Source organism: Bos mutus, chromosome 15, assembly GCF_027580195.1.
Source record: "Bos mutus isolate GX-2022 chromosome 15, NWIPB_WYAK_1.1, whole genome shotgun sequence".
Classification (NCBI taxonomy): domain Eukaryota; kingdom Metazoa; phylum Chordata; class Mammalia; order Artiodactyla; family Bovidae; genus Bos; species Bos mutus.
This window is the reverse complement of record NC_091631.1, coordinates 45,265,423-45,285,739: the sequence shown is the minus strand read 5'-3', so window position 1 is coordinate 45,285,739 and position 20,317 is coordinate 45,265,423. Positions and strand designations below refer to the sequence as shown.

Here is a 20,317-nt window from a genome sequence, read left to right as displayed (position 1 = left end):
GAAGCATTAGGGTCTTTTCCAATGAGTCAGCTCTTCGCATCAGGTGGCCAAAGTATTGGAGTTTCAGCTTCAACATCAGTCCTTCCAAAGAAATCCCAGGGCTGATCTCCTTTAGAATGGACTGGTTGGATCTCCTTGCAGTCCAAGGGACTCTCAAGAGTCTTCTCCAACACCACAGTTCAAAAGAATCAGTTCTTCTGCGCTCAGTTTTCTTTATAGTTTCTCATGTCCATACATGACTGCTGGAAAAACCATAGCCTTGACTAGATGGACCTTTGTTGACAAAGTAATGTCTCTGCTTTTTAATATGCTGTCTAAGTTGGTCATAACTTTCCTTCCAAGGAGTAAATGTCTTTTAATTTCATGGCTGCAATTACCACCTGCAGTGATTTTGGAGCCCCCCCGCCAAATAAAGTCAGCCACTGTTTCCGCTGTTTCCCCATCTATTTGCCATGAAGTGATGGGACCAGATGCCATGATCTTAGTTTTCTGAATGTTGAGCTTTAAGCCCACTTTTTCACTCTCCACTTTCACTTTCATCAAGAGGCTTTTTAGTTCCTCTTCACTTTCTGCCATAAGGGTGGTGTAATCTGCATATCTGAGGTTATTGAGATTTCTCCCGGCAATCTTGATTCCAGCTTGTGCTTCATCCAGCCCAGCGTTTCTCATGATGTACTCTGCATATAAGTTCAATAAGCAGGGTGACAATATACAGCCTTGACATACTCCTTTTCCTATTTGGAACCAGTCTGTTGTTCCATGTTCAGTTCTAACTGTTGCTTCCTGACCTGCATACAGATTTCTCAGGAGGCAGGTCAGGTGGTCTGATATTCCCATCTCTTTCAGAATTTTCCACAGTTGATTGTGATCCACACAGTCAAAGGCTTTGGCATAGTCAATAAAGCAGAAATAGATGTTTTTCTGGAACTCTCTTGCTTTTTCCATGATCCAGCAGATGTTGGCAATTTGATCTCTGGTTCTTCTGCCTTTTCTAAAACCAGCTTGAACATCTGGAAGTTCACGGTTCATGTATTGCTGAAGCCTGGCTTGGAGAATTTTGAGCGTTACTTTATTAGAGTGTGAGATGAGTGCAATTGTGCAGTAGTTTGAGCATTCTTTGGCATTGCCACCTTTACTTTTATCTTTATCTTTGCTTAAAAGTATCTAATTCTAAATATGTATAATGCAAGTGCATACTTTAATAAATAAATGAATATATATGTATATCAGTCAGTTCAGTTCAGTCGCTCAGTCGTGTCTGACTCTTTGTGACCCCATGAATCACAGCACACCATGCCTCCCTGTCCATCACCAACTCCCGGAGTTCACTCAGACTCACGTCCATCGAGTCAGTGATGCCATCCAGCCATCTCATCCTCTGTTGTCCCCTTCTCCTCCTGCCCCCAATCCCTCCCAGCATCAGAGTCTTTTCCAGTGAGTCAACTCTTCGCATGAGGTGGCCAAAGTACTGGAGTTTCAGCTTTAACATCATTCCTTCCAAAGAAATCCTAGGGCTGATCTCCTTCAGAATGGATTGGTTGGATCTCCTTGCAGTCCAAGGGACTCTCAAGAGTCTTCTCAACACCACAGTTCAAAAGCATCAATTCTTTGGTGCTCAGCTTTCTTCACAGTCCAACTCTCACATCCATACATGACCCCTGGAAAAACCATAGCCTTGACTAGACAGACCTTTGTTGGCAAAGTAATGTCTCTGCTTTTCAATATGCTATCTAGGTTGGTCATAACTTTACTTCCAAGGAGTAAGCATCTTTCCATTTCATGGCTGCAGTCACCATCTGCAGTGATTTTGGAGCCCAAAAAATAAAGTCTGACACTGTTTCCACTGTTTCTTCATCTATTTCCCACGAAGTGATGGCACCAGATGCCATGATCTTCGTTTTCTGAATGTTGAGTTTTAAGCCAACTTTTTCACTCTCTCCTTCACTTTCATCAAGAGGCTCTTTAGTTCCTCTTCACTTTCTGCCATAAGGGTGGTATCATCTGTATATCTGACATTATTGATATTTTTCCTGGCAATCTTGATTCCAGCTTGTGCTTCTTCCAGCCCAGTGTTTCTCATGATGTACTCTGCATATAAGTTAAATCAGCAGGGTGACAATATACAGCCTTGACGTACTCCTTTTCCTATTTGGAACCAGTCTGTTGTTCCGTGTCCAGTTCTAACTTTTGCTTCCTGACCTGCATACAAATTTCTCAAGAGAAATATATATATGTATATATATATATATGGATATATAATCAGTGGTATGTTGAAAGTATTTTGATGATAGAAGTGCAAGCAAGCAAGTCTTGAATGTCAGGTCCAGACCCTGAGCCTGGTGTTGCCCTGTGGTGGCCCCAGCCTGGCAACCCTGACTTGCCTCCACCTCCTAGCCTCGTGACCCTCACACTCTCCACCTGCCCACCTTATGCTTTTGGATTTCTGTCATTGCTTCTCCCCTCTCCCTGCTCCTAGAATGTTCTCATTTTCTTTTCCTATCCAAAGTTCACCTTAATGCCACCTGTTCCATCAAGCCTGCTGGGACAATTCCAACTTGGAACGCTCCCTCTAAGTTCCCTAGACCTTCCTTGTCAATACCGCTCATCTGGTCCTGTTGCTTTCTCCACTGTGCTGGGACCCTTGGCCATGTATGTTTCTTGGTCATCCTATGTTATCTCACATGGATGTGCCTTTAAATTATAATTTACTTGCTGACTTTATTTTGAGGTGTATATAGTTTCTCCCATTTATCTGGAGACACACACCTATACTTGTTGGATGATATTAATGTATCTATTTTATATAAGTAATATATAATTATTTATGCTGATGTGCTGTGTGCTCAGTTATGTATGACTCATTGCAACCCCATGGACTGTAGCCTGCAAGACACCCCTGTCCGTGGGATTTTCCAGGCAAGAATACTGGAGTGGGTTGTCATTTCCTCCTTCAGAGGATCTCCCCAACTCAGGGATCGAACCTGCGTCTCTTGCGTCTCCTGCATTGCAGGTAGATTCTTAACTGCTTGAGCCACTGGGGAAGCCCTGTACAATTATTTACTATAATGTAAAGATTCATTTGTTATACATTTGGGATCCGAATGTCCTTGGATTTGCCAGTGTGCTTCAGCTCGAGGCAGGCAGACATTTATCTACAGTGCATTAATGAACGTCTTTTGTATGTGGATTCATTGTTTTCTTTTACTTCAGGTGACCTAAAAATCGTAATCCTTTTGTTTAATGCCTTTATTTCAGTGCTTGTAGTTCCAAGTTCTGAATGGTCTCCTGGGAAGGAGGCCATTCTAGTGAAGAAAGCTGGATGGTACACAGAACATATCCGTTTAATCTGAGTTTTCCCCCTCTTCAAACATTGTGAGAACGGCTGTTTCATCAGCCAGGTTTCATCAGTTTGTGACAGCAGCTGTGCAATCATTGAATCTGCCATTGGTCTTAGAATCAGAAGACAGAGGTTTAAATCTTGCTTTTTATCACGTGCTGGTTTCATGGACTTGATCAAGTCATCTAACCTCTCAAGTCATCTAATCTTATCTGTAAAATAAGCCTAATAATCTGTAATTCCCAGGATTCTTATGAGGATTGATTGAGATATGATCTGTGAATATGCTAGACCCCTGAGAGGTGGTCAGCTTAAAGGAAAAGAAAAAAGGGATCACTCCCTCTGTCCCCTGTGAGCCTTCCGATGCAAAATGTATTTTGGGGAGAAACAGACAGCTTCAGGGAGTGGACCTACCTGACTGAGTAATCTTAGGTTGGTGCTCGAAGGCTGGCCATCCAGGCAGCCTGACTGTCTCTAATAAAATGTCTGTGGCATCCCCAGGGAGCATGGAGATTAATTAGTTCATCTTTGTAAAGTGCTTTGAAGGTGAAAAGTGCTGTATAAGTGGATTGGTTGAATTGCTATTGGAAATGTAATCATGGTAGCGCCATATTCTGGCAGTCTTGCCTGTCTTGGACATCAGTAATCAATAGCAGAGAAGGTTCTAAGATGTCTTACTTGATAGGAAAGGATTCACTGTGGGGTCTGTGATAACACAGTTCTTTCTGTAGTCTTGCAGTTAGCAACTTGCCAGTTCTTCTCAGCAGAGGAATGCAAGTGTCCTTTAAGAAATAGCAGTCTCATCCTCTGGCTTTTTGGGGCTCTTCTTGCTAAGGCAGCCTGGTGGTAAATCCTAGCCAGCTCAAGCAGAGGGACAGTTTGCCAGTTGGGAATGCCTTGTGGGTCCTGGGCCCTTGAGCTTCCCCCTCCCCCCCCACCCCACCGCTAATCCTGCAGAAGTTAAGGAAGAGTTAAGAGACAATATGGGCCAGTGTGAATAATCAATGCAGAGTGGTGTCATGGACTAGTAGAAGGAGATGTGGCTTAACTGTGTGACCCAGGGCTGGTCACTTCTCTGAACCTTAATTTTCTCACCTGTTTCATGGGATCATAGTGGTTGATGAGTACAGTAATAAAGGTGCTCGCAGGAAGGAGGTTTCTTCCATTCTGAGGAGAGCTTAAAAGTCAGGAAAAGTTTTGCAGAACTGGGACCCTTGAGCTGGACTCGGAAGGTTGAGTCACCGTTTGTCAGGTGAATGATGTAAGGATAGGGCATCCGTGGCAACAGCACATCTGAATGGACCCGCTCCCTGTTCTTGTAATATATCTGCTACCCCATGTGTTGCACAGACTTGGGTCCCTCTTTGAGGAAGCCAGGAAGAACTTCTTGGTATCGACGCTGGTGTCTGTGAGCAGACTGGTCCTGAGAACTGTATTCCTGCAGAGCCCTGTACCCCTTCACAACTCTGACATTTCCCCTGTGAGTTCTCTGGTTGTTTTTTCACTGACACCATAAACCATATGTTGAATGCGGGGCCAGATGAAGCTCTGAGACTAAAACACAGAGTATGTAGTAGATTTGTCTAGAATTTAATATGCATTACTTGGTGTTTTGTCTCTTAAGCAAAGTTTTTCTTTGTTAAAACAAACATGTATAAAGAATTTATACAGCGCACATGGTTATGCATATTTATTGCAGAGAATCTGTTAATAATCTATGCCTCATCAGATTTTGCATTTCTGTTGAAATAACAAATGTGGCACTTGGTACAACTGAGTAAGTTCGGTGAATTCTCTCTCATCTGGGAGAAGAAAGGCCAGTTCCTTTTTCCCAAATTTCATTTTCTTCAGTCGTCTCTAGCACTGGCCAGCCCCCAGGTGGTGCATCTGGGGGACTGACTGCTTTTCTGGCTCCAAATGATTTTGTCTTTTTTTTTTTTTCCCTCTCACTCCCTTCCCTCTAGCACACATAGGCACTCACCTTGGGACTGTTAGCATCGCTCCTGTGGGTAAGAGCACAGACTCGGGCAGGTCCTCTGTGTTACATGGAGGGGAAAACGCGTGCCAGGGGCCACTGAGAGGTTGTGGCCTGGGGCAGATCAGGAGCCTGGGGAACCGCGGAGTGGCTGATGGGGGGCTCTGGATGGGATGAGAGGGAGGGGAGCCCAAGAACAGATATCATATGCCCCTGCAAAGTGCAAGGCGGGTGTGGGGAAGGAGAGGGGGTTAGAAGTGTTACATACAGAGCGGTCAGAGTATCCTCGGTGGCCATGTCTGCATCTCAAAGGCAGGAGCCCAGGCTGTAGAAGCAGCCTCTTTGGAACCCAGCTTTGGCACTCACCCCTTGTTGGATCTTGGTCAAGTCAGACATCTCACCTCTCTGAGCCTCACTTCCCTCATCTGTAAACATGCTCATGCGTGCGCTTTCTTTACAGGAAGATAGGAAGGCCCCTGCTGCGTGGTAGCTGGTACTGAAATGAGTGATCACACATTCCCTTGTAGTTCTTTGGTTACCCGTGGGAGCACAGCCGTGGAATATAGCCTTAATTCAAGTTTTGTTTTTGTTTTAGTAACTGGCAAGGTGTTTACCTGGGGCCGAGCGGACTACGGGCAGCTGGGGAGGACAGTGGAGACTCGTGAAGGCTGGGAGTCAGAGAAGCAGGATCCATCCCTCCCTGGCTCCGGGCCACAGAAGGGCACACCTTCGTGTCTGCCTTGCTTAACGGGAGTGACCGAGGTAGGAAGTGACCTCTTTCCTCAGAGGTGATGTGTCTCTCTTCCTTGTCGTTTGGGGGAGTGATCACTGAAGGCCTACTGTGTGCTTATAGTCCAGGCCATACAGTGAGTTCCACACAGGAGCCTAAAGGGGTCTTCGCTTTGAGTTGTTCACGTTGAATATGATAGAAAAGGCAGTTACCCAGATACCTGTACTGTAGGGCAGACTGTCTGTGCCTCCTTTAGAGATTCCAGGGGCTCCGGGTCTGCTTTGGAGGGTGAGAGATGCATTCAGGGTACAGGGCTGGGTTGGGCTTTGTGGAGGGCCTGGCTTGAGCTGTGTCTTGGAGGATGGGTGAGACTTGAGCAGGAATGAGAGAGAAAGGAGGACTTTCTGGTGGGCACTGCAGCTGGAGCAGGGTCGGGGTGGGGAAGTGAGGAAGCTGTTTGCGGAGCATTGGTGGTTCTGTTTGGCTGGAGCCTGGGGTGTCTGTGGTGGGGAATATGAGGTAATATCAGAAGGATGAGTTGGAACTTTATCAGAGGGGCCTCTACTACTAAGCTGAGTAGTTTGCTCTTCTGTTTATATTTCCCAGTGTAGAAAGCACAGTAGTTCAGTTGCTTATTCAAGCCCCTTTAGTTCCCTGAAATGTCTTGAATTCCTCCATTTAAGGCAGGAGTCTTAATTTCTCCAGGGTATGTGTTTCTCTTACTAAACTTTATTTTACTGCTGTCCTTAAAAAAAAAAAAGAAAGAAAAGAAAAGGCTAGGTTTTTGAGAAGAAGGAGGATGGCCACTCAGGAAACGTGCCTCTGAACCCAAGTTGGCTTCATGTAGGAGTTCAGTCTTCATTGAGTCTGTCAAAAAAATTAATAAGCTAGTGAGACTTCTGTAATTAGCATCAGACTAATTATAACCCTCTCCATACCTAGAGGGCTTCCCCTCCCCCGGGGCCTGCCTGGCCTCCTCCTTTTGGGTATGTAGGACGGTTCTCAATTTCTGCCTCACATCCCAGCCCTGGTCCTCCTGGGTCTTTCCTTGGTGCTGGGTTGAGTCTGTCTGTCTGTCTTTTTCTTTCATGTAAAGGAACTGAACAATACCAATTTAGATATGATAACGCTAGTAATAAAACCACCTGTTGTCTTGCCACCCTAACACAACTACATTCTTTTTTTGTATATACACATGTAGACACTTTACAAAGTTGTAGTGATGGCATTTATGATGTTTTATACTCAGACTTCATTTATTTTATCACAAATGCCTTGCTTTGTTTCTTCTTGGTCTTTGAAGATTACTCAAAATGACTGTCTAATATTATATGGTTTGAAGGTTCTGGGGTTTTCCAAACCATTCTGTGAATATTGGACATTGAGGTCATTTCTTTTTTTTTTTTTTTGGTCACTGTAGTGAGTTCTGCAGCAAATACCCTGTTGAACTGTTTCTTGAAGGGAAAATCTTGGGGATGACATTGCAGGGGCAAAGGCCACGGGCATCTTCATGGCTTTTGCTGTATTTCTGTAGATTGTGTTTGAGAGACGTTGACTTCAGTGAGGGAGGGAATGCAGTACTTGAGCTAGTGCTGTCTGTTGAACAAGGAAGGTGCTGAGAGCTTGGTACCTGTTGCTTCAGACTCTTTTGCTTTCCTTTTCTTTCTCAGAATGCTCAAGATGTAGTGGTCAGGTAGCATAGCAGAGGTACACCAGCTTCATGGATTTTTCTGAGTCTCTAGTTTTATTGGCAAGACGAGGACAAGAATACCTACCCCAGAAGGTCATCAATGAAGATCACCACGAAGTTTTTGGCATCTGCCCAGCATGCAGTACCTGTGGGTCCTTTCTCTTCTTCCCCTTTGGAGCCTTGGAATGCCCTGCCGTGGTCATGCTATGCAACCCTGTAGCAGTGCAAGCAGATAGCTGGAGAGCCTCACCTTGATGTGATTTTTGACTGAGCTTCTTGGCAGGGCGGTGTGAAGAGTCAGCTTGAGCTCTGAGCCCTGTAGCAGCTTCATTTCTGTGCTCCCCTCCATTTCCTCTCCAGACTCTGGGAAACTGGTACTGGTGTGTGTACTCACTGGTCTCACTGCAGGCGCAGACCCCAGGTCATTTCCTGTTGGTAAATTGGGTCTGGGAATTCTCTCTGCTGTTGATGTCCAGGTCTGGCTGCTCAGGCAGCTAATTGCCGGAGGCCCAGAGCTGTAAGCTGCTAGGAGTGGGTTCACCTTAGGGAAGACCAGAGCTGTAATAAACTGGGGGATACCCTGGTAGAGGCTTGGCCAGGGAGGTGCACAGATACCTGGGGAGACAGGAACAGCCTTGGACTAAGCTGATGATTCCTGACCTTCAAGGACTGGAGTGGCCCGTAGCTGACCTGTTACCTTCTGCTACGTCCAGGGATGAACAGAGGGAGGAGGGAGCTATCTGGGCTGAGGCCTCAGGTAGGATGTCTGCCCAGGAGGATCCAGAGAGACAACCAAGTGGGAGAGGAAAGCACAGGTAGACACAGCTGGACTCCGGTCTGACTGACCCCTCCCACGAACAAAGGAAGGCAAATAAATCCTGTGTAACTTGGTGGTTATTACGGCCCAGGAAGCGTGCTAAATGCCTTACATTTATTCTTTCATTTTTACAATAAACTTGGGCACAGATGTTATAATCACTGTGGTAAAAATAAGGAGACTGATGGGTTAGTCACTGGCCTTGGATCACACAGTAGGTAAACTGTGGGGCTGGGACTTGGACTTGAAGTTCTCATACTTTCTGTAGACATGAAACAACGTTGCCTGTGTATGCTCACCTGCAGGGAAGTTCTGGGAATCAGGATCTCTGATTCTTTGAGAGTCCCGGTTCTTTTCTTCTGAGCCCTGTCTTATCTTTAGCCTGAGAAAGACTGAGATTTCAGACCAGACAGGCCGTGGCTCAGTGTTCTTACATACTGAAGACTATGTTTCATGCACTTTCAGCTTTGCCTTAGGTACTGGCCCTCTCTAACCACTCTTGGAAAATTCCAGGGTGAGCACAATGGTTGGGATCACTCCCATGCACATGTCAGGGTAGGGTGTGTGTGAACTGGTTTATCTGCTCCCTGCCAGCAGCCTCTTGCTTTCTAAGTTCCTGGTGGGGCTACTCTCTGTTCATTTCCTGTGGAACACTGGTTCCAAACTCCACCCAAAGGTAGAAACCCACACTTCCCAGTAGGACAGAAGTATCTGCACTCACTTAGTGGGTTCAGTGGGGCTCCCCCAAGATTCTGAAGCAGCTAGAGTAGGGTACCTGTTATGTTAGTAGAACCATCAGGAGACTTTCTTGACTGAAGGTCAACAGCCTCTGGGGGGACAAGGTCCAGCTTGGGGTTCAGAAGACCTGGGTCTAGCCATGATTCTTCCCTGACTGGGTAAACTTGGGAAAACCCCTTTCCTCCTGTACCCACCCCCCCCCTTTTTTGGAGAGTCGTTCAGTCGTGTCCAACTGTTTGTGACCCCATGGACTATTGTCTGCCAGGCTTTTCTGTCCATGGAATTCTCTAGGCCAGGATACTGTAGTGAGTAGCTGATCCCTTCTCCAGGTGATCTTTCTAACCCACGGATTGAACCCAGGTCTCCGACATTGCAGGTGAATTCTTTACCGTCTGAGCTACCAGGGAAGCCCAAGATATTGGGCTATCCCTTCTCCAGAGGATCTTTCTCATCCAGGAATCGAACCAGGGTCTCCTGCATTGCAGGTGGATTCTTTACCAGCTGAGCTACCAGGGAAGCCCCACGATTCTGCCCTGACTGGCTGAACTTGGACAAACCCCATTCCTCGTGTACCCTTAGTTCTCCAATATATAGGTTAGGGTTGTTAGACCAGGTGATTCCTAAAGTTTCTTATACCTCTTACAGTCTCTTCCATCTCTGATTCTTATTTTAAGGAGATGATCATTACTTAAATTTGTAATGATCCGTGCCTCCAGAGTCCCTAGGTGTCATAGCCAAGGTCACTCAAGCCCGAGCTGCTGGCCCAACTTTGGCAGATCTGGAAATGTTGGCTCTGTTCTCTGCCCTTGTTCCTCATCCCCAGGGCCTCCTGTTCCAGTTTAGGTCACTGGGACTTGGATGCTCCCACCTGGCCCTCCCAGGACTTGCAGTTCGGCTCTGACCCCTGTCCCTGTGGCTGTGACCTTATTGCTGGTAACAGCAGACCTGGGTGCCTCCACCTTCCTCCATCCCCCTCCTGTCACGCCCTCCACTGGATCTGTGTGTGCTGTCCCACCTTTGTGCATGTCTCTTGGGTTTATCCCCTTCTTGGGCTCTTGCCCATTCTGTAGGCAACCTAGGGAACATTGGTTGGCACCTACCATATGCTTGCTTTGGATCATACAGTGGTGGTGGCTGGAGAGGTGGGCACAAAGATAAAAAATAGTCTTTGCCATCAAAGAATTTCCAAGCGTGTAAATAAATTCCTTACCATGTGGAGTGAAAAGTGCTGTGGGAGGTATGTACCAAAGGCCAAGGGAGCAGTGAAGATGGAATGATTTACTCTGAAGTCACTAACCAAGAAAAGTGTTTGGACTGGGTTCTTAAAGATGGGTAGGAGTTTAGCAAAGGGAGAAGGATGTTCCGGGCAGAGGGGACAACATGAACTAAAGCCTTGAATCTGGATCTGCTTTTAGCTCCTGGTACAGGCGGGATGGCTGCCCCGTCCAGTGGTCCAGCTGAATTTTATAGTCTGGCTGCCTCTTTCACTTGTTCCATCACTGCCATCCATCCTTCTGGTAGGAGTCCTGTCTAAAAGAAAGTAACTCTCATGTGCGTTATCTCTCTTGATCCCAGTGTGATGCTGTGAAGTAGGCCAGAATAGGAATGTTTATCCTTGTTTTATAAGTAAGGAAACTGAGACCCGAAGAGGCTTGCTGGGAATTAGGAGAAGACCTGAGACAAAGAGCCTGCTTCCCACTGTTTCTGAGAGCCTTACTCTGGGCTCAGTCTGCAGCCATGGTCCTGAGTCATGTTCCTGGTTTAAATTCTGCCCACGTCTGGTTGAAGAGCACCAGATCCCAGCCAGGGAGCTCAGTGCACACGTGCACGTGTGCACATATGCAGCCACTGGAGCAAGAAACACGGAAATAAACAAAAGTTGAAGCAGGGATTGGGTAATTGTCAAGCCCAAATGCCACCAACCCTCATTTTGCTACAGGACTGAAACTGTTTGTTGGAGAATCAACCTGTGCACAGGGTCTAAGTGAAATCTGTCAGAATGAGTGGGAAAGAAGCTATTTTTAGTTTGCAGAGTCACTCACTCAGCTGTGTTAGCTGAGGTTTGAGCCAGTCCCCTACGCTTTCCACAGTGTTATTTCTGAAGGAGAAATACCACTTGAATGCTGTGTAAAACCCATTAATGAACCTGGAAGTTTCCAGGGCGTCTTTGTCCTGCATCTCCCTCAGAAGGCTGCCTTTCCTGAATGACCTTCCTCCTTTCCTATATTTAATACATTTCTAATTTTAAGTTTGTGTCAAGACTGTGGGACTTTGGTGCCCTAAATAACACAGAAATCTACCACCAGCAATCAGCTGAGTCCGGAGGGCTCTGACAGAATGGAACACAACCTGAAAAAGCATCCCCAAGTAGCTGTCTGGGAAGTAATCCGCAGCATCACGGCTCTTCTCAAGGGGCGGGAGGTCTCTGAGACCACGGCGTCTGGCTGCCCAAGCTGTCTGGGGGGAGTGGTTTCAGAGGCCTCCCCAGAAGCAGGGGGCAGTGTTCATCCAAACAGGGTTTCATTGGAGATTAGAAAAGCTAGCACATCTATGCTGTAGCTGCTGACCTAACTGGGGGAGAAGAACACAAAACAAACCTCAAAGCAGGGAACTGGATTTGTTTGTGTGAACACTCAGGAGAGAGAAGGAGGCACCAGTCAGGGCTGTCTTGTTTGAAATTATGGTCAAGGATCTGATGCAGAAGCGCTTATTTACTGCCCGCTGTTTTCTTATTTATTTGTATTTATTCACCTCTTCTCACTGAACTATATAAGATCCAGGAGGACAAGGACCTTATCATCTCGTTCAAAGCCGTGTTCCCAGTGTCTGACACAGATCCCGGCACCTCCGAGGTGCTTAGTGGACATTCAGTGATTGAACACATCGAGAAAGAGATGGTTTCCGAGGCTGCGGCCCTCTCAGCTCCTCTTCAGCTTCTCCCTTTCTGTCACTACAGTCTGTGCTTCTCAATCCCAGGCCAGTTCTGGAGTAAGCACTTCCATGTTCTCAGGCATTTGGGCATCAAATGTCCAACAAAGCCAGAAAATGTGCAGATCTGTAAAACACCCGAGCAGCCTGAGAAGTTTCCTATGAAGTCTGTTGATGGCGAGCCTTAGTGTCTTTTAGTGTTTCACAGTTGACCAGTTTATGCCTTCACGCGTGTTCATCTTTCGTTTTTCTTCTTTTATCCAGCAGATGCTTATGTCTGTCTGTCTGTCTGAGCACTCCATGAGCCGAATGGGGGCAGCAGAGCAGAGTGGGACAGACAGGTCCTGTCTTAGGAGCTTGTGAGCTGGTGGCAGGGCTAGGTAAAAAGTTCATTGCAGGACAAGCAGAATATGTCAGAGGTGGTGAGAGAGTCTGACATTGAAACTCTGTTGATCCCATCCCTTCCCCTGCCCTCGGGGACCTTTTGCTTTCTTGCATTTTCAGTCCCTGTGGTTCTTTTGGGTTCTACAGGGTTGGGGTGGGGTGGAGTGGGGTGGTGGGGGTGGGAGGTGGTGACTGGAAAGGCTTCCTGAATTGGAAGCTTTGACATTAAATTAGTTCTCAAGGGAGTTAATGTGAAGTAACAGGGGAGTCTTGGCAAGAACTTGCATTAAGAGGAAAGCAGAGGAAGAGCAGCCAGATAGAGATGATTATTGACAGGAGAGGGAGAAAGCGAGCCAGGGAGAAAGCGAGCCAGGGACTGCAGCGTCGCAGAAGCCCGGGGATTTCAGCAGGAGGTCAGGGAACTGGGAACCGGAGACGAGACCACTGGATTTGGAGATGGGGAGTGGGGATGACACATCAGAGACAAGCTTAGGTGGAAGCTAATGCAAGGACTTGGTACAAATGGAAGGCTGAGGAGAAACCCAGGCTGCAGGCGTGAACAACAGAATCAGGAGATTCGGTGGTCAAAAGAGGTTGAGGACAAGCGTAGACACTTGAAAGGAGAGCTTGGTTGGAGTTAGTTTTATAAGCTCGGGGAACCTGGGGTGGGACAGAAACCTGAACGCAAGGATCAGAGAGCAGGGAAGAGAGAAATCTTCTGAGGACAGAGGCAAGGGCGGCGGGTGGGGGATGTGGCTGGAACAGGGCTGCCAATGCAATGACGGTGAAGAGGGACATCGCTGTGAAGGGCTTAGTTCCAACAGGAAAGAAGGATGCTTTTTCTTTCAGCACAGGAATAAAGAGAAAAGGGGCTGCGGGAAGATGGAAGTTTCAAGGTGGAGAAGAGCAATGCTTTCACTGAAGTGTGTGCACCATTTGTTGTCATGTTTTATCTTAGTTTCATTTATTTATCCAGTCAGTGTTTACTGCATCCTGCTGAGGGCCACGCACAGCGCTGTGAGCCAAGTTTTCACAAAGAAAAGGCAAAGTTGCTAACCCGATGCTGTAATAACCATATTTATTAGTAATACAGTCCTTACTAATCTGTCCATCTCTAAATCAACCTGGAGCTCTTTGAGGGCCTACAGTGTCTTATTTATTTTTATATAATTAGGGCCAGGCTTGGTACAAAGTAAATCATCAGGAGAAGTGCACTGACACAGTGCAAGAACTCCTGTTGGGGGGCGTAAATCTTCTTGCTTAGATCAAAAGACAAATTGTCTGCTGCTGTGATGAGGTTAGTGTGAGGAGGCTTCCAGGGAGGGATAGTTTGCTTTACTCTGCAGTGGGTGCATCCTGGTAGCACTCTGCAGACTCCAGACTGGGTCCTTGTCTTATGAGGAAAAGCAGCAAAGAGAGGACCAGCCTCAATGAGGACTGGCACAGAGATGTTAACTCATGACCACGGTCAACCCTACTGCTTTCTGGAGTTGGATCTCTGGTGGACAGAGGCTTGAATATGGAGTGAGACCTGGGTTGGAATTTCTGCTCTGTCACCTACAGTCCATATGACTTTGGGCCAGTCAAAATCTCTCCAAGTGTTAGTTTTCTCATCTACAAAATGGGAGTAATAATATCTAGTTTACCTTGCCCACAGGATTATTGAAAGATGCAAATAAACTATATTAGGGCTCTTGTGAACTGTAAAGTGCTGTACAAAAGAGTTACTATTGGGTTCATAACATGCGAGCTACTCTGTACTTCAGACGCATGTTTTATTATAAGTTTGAATCAGAGCTGCTCTTCTGTCTTAATCACTTGAGATCTTAGGAGCTACAAAGAACCATCCTAGATCTTGTGGCAAAACTTCTTAGAAAATGAAAGTGAAAGTTGCTCAGTCCTGTTCAAGTCTTTGCGACCCCAGGGAGACTATACAGTCCATGGAGTTCTCCAGGCCAGAATTCTGGAGTGGGTAGCCTTTCCCTTCTCCAGGTGATCTTACCAACCCAGGGATTGAACCCAGGTCTCCCACATTGCAGGCAGATTCTTTACCAGCTGAGCTACAAGAGAAGCCCAAGAATATTGGAGTGGGTAGCCTATCCCTTCTCCAGCGGATCTTCCCAACCCAGAAACAAACCGGGGTCACCTGCATTGCAGGCGGATTCTTTACCAACTGAGCTATGAAGGAAGCCCTTAGAATCATAACCAGTAGAAATACTGGAGGCCAGGTACTTGGGAATCCATGGCCAATCTCCATGCAGTTCCTGGGAGCGTGAATTCCTGTCTTTTGAAGTAGCCATCAGCATCTGCAGCAAGGATGTTTCCAGTGCTTCCTCTCAGCAGCAGAGGAAATTCATCAGGGCTGATTTAAAGTCCCAGTGACCTCATGTGTCACCACCACACTCTGCAGCATTACGACTGCCCCAGGCTGTGCCCAGGGTCACCCTGGAGCTGACCAAGCTCTCTACTGTTGCCTTTGACCTTGAAAACTGGGCTGTCCCAGGGTAAAAGTAAATCATGCTGAGGTTTAGAGTGAAAACAGGAGCCAATGAGGGTTCAAAGAAGGCTGCAGTGGTTTGATGAGAGACTATACAGTCTGTGAAGGCTGAGTGAGCTGTAAGTGAATCAGTCATCCAGGGGACTAAAACTACCTCCATCTCCACCACTGTTCCTGTAGCTTGGACCCCTGCTATCTGTTGATGACAATGACCACCCCTTAGTTGAGAACCCCTTATTTCTAGCTGGGCTTATTCTGGCTGCCTGCACCCAGCTGCCAAAATAATGAACTAAAATATAAATCTGACCATGTTAAGATCTTATTTTTTAAAAACATTTTAAAAAAATACAGAAAGCATCCATTACCACAATAAACACTTATTGGAAACCCAATTGGAAAACTTTATATGGGAGAAACTTAGCTAAGCCTTCAGGATATAGTGGAGAATGAAACCCAACCTCTGCCCTCAAGAGGTACAAGAAACAGAGTCTCTAATCCCCACAGCCAGTGTGCCAAGAATGCGGTTATTAGAGCGTGAGTTTCAGAATTGTTGTTGGCCTTGTTCACCACTGTGTCTCCATCACCTTAACTGGTGCCTAGCACACCTAGTAGGTCATCAGCAAATAATTGTCATGGGGATGAATGTACTTTTTAATGGCTTCCCATACAGGATGAAGTCCAGAATCTCTGACTTGTCCTAAGAGATTGATCCCGCCCCTGTCAATATCCAACTTCACCTTCTATCGCTCTCTCCCTCACACTTTGCAACTCATCGTGGCCAAACCAGAGAAATCATCATGTTGTTTGATTCTTCTGGGTCTTTGCATGGATTGATTCTTCTGCCTTCCTTTGCCCTTGGCTGCTTGGACAACTACTGCCCGCTCCCCCCACCCCCAGTGAGTAACAAGGGTGATGTCTTGTATTCATCTCAGTTTTCCTGCCATCCAGCTTGACAGACTTTTCTTTTCTTTCAAAGTTTTTCTTCATCTGGTGTCATTACCCACCTGCCTTGACTCTGTTGAGCTGCTTTCCCCTTTCTCTCCACCTCCCTTGTCCCTGAGACTTCTTGAGATTCCAGCTCTGAATTTTGGTAGGCTGCTGGAGGCCTGGCTTCTTGGCTGTGATGAACTCTGGCCTTCCTTTTGCCTTTTGTAAATGCCTTCTCCCTCCCACACTGATCCAGTCCAGACAGCTGCATCTCTCTGCCAGTTCTAGCAGAGAACTGGGACAGGAAGCTTACCCAGAGCAGCACCTGGATTTTGCCAGTCTCATTCCCCGGGGAATAGATTCTGTGTCCTGGACCCCTGGTCATTGTTTGGGACCTTGTTTGGAATGGCTGGTTCCCCAGTAGAGTGTCAAGTGTTTAATTCCAAGGGTTATCACTGCTTTGAGCTTCCTGCTGGAGGCCTTCTTTGGTATTGGCAATGGCCTGAATCAAGCCTCTCTCTGCCAGTTCCTTTGGATATGTTATACTGAATGGTTGCCTTAGGAACCAACCCTGTAGTTACCCCTCTTCCCCAAGGTTAATCCCATCCAGTTCCAGACTCTTCTTTGCCTCCAGTGTCCTGAGCTGCTGCAGCCTTGGCTGGTAGGATCCCCATGAGGTAGGTAAACAGAAAACATTCTCATCACTTCCAAGGAAGCAAAACCAGGCCTTTCTTTTGGCATGTAGCCTTAAGAACCCCAAGACGCCAGGTCATTTGGTAGTGGGACCACCCAATTATGACTAGAAGGAAGAAGTTAGTCTTTGTGTGATTCTGTAATTCCCTTCTGTGATGCAGTGGTTCTGTCTGTGGGAGCTCTGCAGGTGGTGGCCGCCACCTCCTGCATCTGCAGCTTGCTATTTGTATGGGAGCTTTTTTTTACTGGATGCCTGGTGTCATCCAAGATGGGGAGACTGACTGTGGTAGCAGAAATGGAAGGAGTCAGAGATGTCTCTGTGAAAAGAGCAGCTGCTGTGACAATCAGCCGTGAATCTTCTGGCTTTTCAGAGGGGCCAAAAGTGCAAGGAGAAAGGAGAGCAGGAGGCAGAGTCGAAGCCACTCGGAGGTGCTGGGGGCTGCTTGTCACTGCCATTAGGACCTTCCAGGTACCACTTCAGGAGATCCAGCTGGCTGGGGACAGTTGTTCATGGCTGCTGATCAAAATATATGTGTCGCTGTAGCCAGCACTGCTGGGATTGCTTGAGGAAAGTTCCTCACTCTAGAAAGATAATTTAGTCATTGTTGAGTGTCTTCTCTGGTTTTATTTCCATGGGAGCCCTTTTGGGTAAGGTGTTTTTTTTTTTTTTTTTTTATTTCATTACTAACCTAGAGCATGCACATCATTTGAGGATAAGAGTCTGTGTGAAGGAGCAACTAGTAGGAGAAGGAATTGGGAGAATCAAGTGACTTTACATTGTCATTTGATTTTTGGACAAACTGCTCTGAGTCTCTGATTTTGCATCTGTCAGATATAATACTGCTTATTAGGCCTGTTTCTCCGAGTGGTTGTCAAAATGATGTTATGAATGTGAAAGTATTTTATAACCATGAAGCAACAAACAAATGTTAGTTAAGCTGGTTGATTTCATTGTCATATCCAGTCTTCTGTGGGTTTTCAGGCAACTTCCATTTCTTACATCTCTTTGGAAATTGTTGTCAGTTATCATAGAGCTGGAGTTTGATATGAATCATTTCCATGATTCTTGGGTTCCTCTTTATCCATTATTACCTGTCAGTGCATTTGAGCTGTGGACTTAGAATGTGACAACAGGGAGGACACAGAGTTCTACAGTTTTCAAAATGGGATGTGACTGACAGCCTGAATCTCCTACAGGTGAGAGCTGAGACCCTGAGAGCAGAAAGATCTAGGGGCAGTGTCACAGAAGAGCTGTTGGCCAGGCATCTTGAGTCTTTGGGAGAGCTTCTTATAGGAGATGCAATTTGCAGTCTGGGGGAGACTGAGTTTGGTAGGTGAGAAGATCAAGCCTTTTAGGCTCCTGAAAGATCTATGGGAAGCGGCTGGTTGCTTCTGAAACAATAAACCTGGGGATGGTGTTGGCAGGCTTGGGTTTGAACAGAGATCGGCAATTAAGAAAGATATGATGGGGAACATTAGGGTCTTTTTTTTTTTTAGGATTTTTAAGAAATAATAATGGCTTCTATTTGTTGAACATTGACTATGTGCCATCCATCATACACTCTATAAACAACCCTTTCAATTCTTACCGTATTCCCATGAAGCGTATACTATGTTATTCCCATTCGTAGATGGGGAAATCAAAGCTTGGGGAAGTAACTTACCTGAGGACACAGCTGGGAAGCGGCAGAGCTACACAGTGGCTCTGTGGCAGTATCATGGAAGAATGGACATCCAGGTGACTGGATAGTGGTTGTTCAGGCTACAGGGCAAAGAGGTGACTGAGAATTGTGCTCACCACCACCACCTCCTAAGCGGCCAGATGATGCCAGAGGAGACAGAACCTGTGAAGTTCATTCTCCCCTCTTTGGTGTCTGGGCACAGACTAGTGCCCGTTCTTCCCCCAAAACTGCCACTTTAAAGCTGGGACAGTGAAATGTACCTTTGAAGAGTTGGGAGGAGTTATTTTAATTGCTCAGCGTCCTTTCTTGAGCTTCCATTTCCATTCATAGTGGCAATGAGCCATGCTGTGTAGGGCCATCTAAGACAGATGGGTCGTGGTGGAGAGGTCTGACAAAACGTGGTCCACTGGAGAAGGGAATGGCAAACCACTTCAGTATTCTTGCCTTGAGAACCCCATCAACAGTATGAAAAGGCAAAAAGATATCACATGGATGAGTTTTGGAGTATTTCAACCCCAGCCCCCTTACCTCCAAATCCAAGTTGTATGACTTTACAAGATTCAGATTAGAGCTTACCCAGTTGATTACCTTAGACAACTCCAGTTACCGTTTCAAATGTAAGCTACCTGAGGACAAATACCATGTCTTGGTTGTGGCTGTATCTTTCGTGCATGACACAGTGCCTAGAAAGCAGTGGTTGCTTCAATTCCAGTTATGGAATTGAGTGGAAACCTCTCCTCAGAAGTCTGAGTCACCTGTTACTATTTGGTTTTACTCTAGCATCTAATCACCTCATGTGTGGTGGTCTTCCAGAGGAAAGCATATGGTGCTGCAGAGTAGACACTGTATTTTAGGATTTGGGGGCAATCTCATACCCTGATGGGCAGGGGGCAAGAGGCTAGGTCACACAGCAGGTGCTTGGAGAATCCTTAGGGGTTTGAGCTCCACCTACTTAGAAGCAGGCTTGGACAGGTCTGCAGGTGGGTAGTTGCTGATTGCTAACAGAGTTGTGATATATTCATTCTAGAGGAAGAGGGATGGAAACAGAACACTGACTCCTCTGGTTGTCTCAGCTTGAGGGTCATTGAAAGAGAAAGATCTTTCTTGGTCTGCAGTGTTCCATTCCTCAGATGCTGATGTAAAGGCAAGAGCACAGAGGCAAGAAAATTATGCATTTCCCTTTGCAGCCCTCAAGGTGAAAATTCCGCTACTGCATGGCGACTTGTGGGAGCAGTTCCATAGTTACTACTATTCAGGCATTTATCATTCTGCTCCCTGGGCACATTTTGCCAAGCTGCATTAATTTCCCCATTCTTTCTGACACTCACCAGCTCTGTGGTGATGATGCATCTGGTGGCCGAAACCTTCCCCATCAGAGTTTGCAGTGTAGTGAAAAGAGCAGTGTCTTAGCTATAATGCCAGCAGGTAGCATCCTCTAAGTCTCAGTGAGGTGCCAGGTTCTTTGCTAAGCCCTTTAATCCTCATGACAACCCAGAATCGCTGGGGTTATTATTCCTCAGTTTTTAGATAAGGAGAGTGAGGCTTGGGAGTGGTCACTTGTCCAAGGCCACTGGTTAGTAAGTGACAGTTGTGATTAAAATCCAGATCCTACTGCAAAGCCTAGGCTGTGAAATAACCAGGATTGCATTTCAAGCTTGAATTTTAATTTTCTGTGGGGCCTGGAGTCAGAGAATCTGCTTCCTGGGCTTCAGCTTTTAGATCTGTGTAATGACAAGCAATTCCAAGGTTTTTTCCCCAAGCTCTAAGGCCACTACCAGAGAAGGAAATGGCAACTCACTCCAATATTCTTACCTGGAGAACTCCATGGACAGGAGCCTAGCAAGCTACAGTCTATGGGGTGGCAGAGTTGGACACGACTGAGTGCCTAACACACACACAAGGCCACTACCATTCTGGTT

At 46.4% G+C, this 20,317-nt stretch overlaps 1 protein-coding gene across 2 annotated transcripts in view; it reads left to right on the top strand.

Moving 5' to 3' along the window:
* Positions 1-20,317, top strand: part of SERGEF (secretion regulating guanine nucleotide exchange factor) — a 248,780-nt gene that overhangs the window by 54,518 nt on the left and 173,945 nt on the right. For both annotated transcript variants that reach the window (XM_005896770.3, XM_070384045.1), the window contains exon 9: positions 5,908-6,074. In XM_005896770.3, the coding sequence (XP_005896832.2) occupies positions 5,908-6,074 (167 nt within the window). The remainder of the gene's footprint in view (positions 1-5,907; positions 6,075-20,317) is intronic.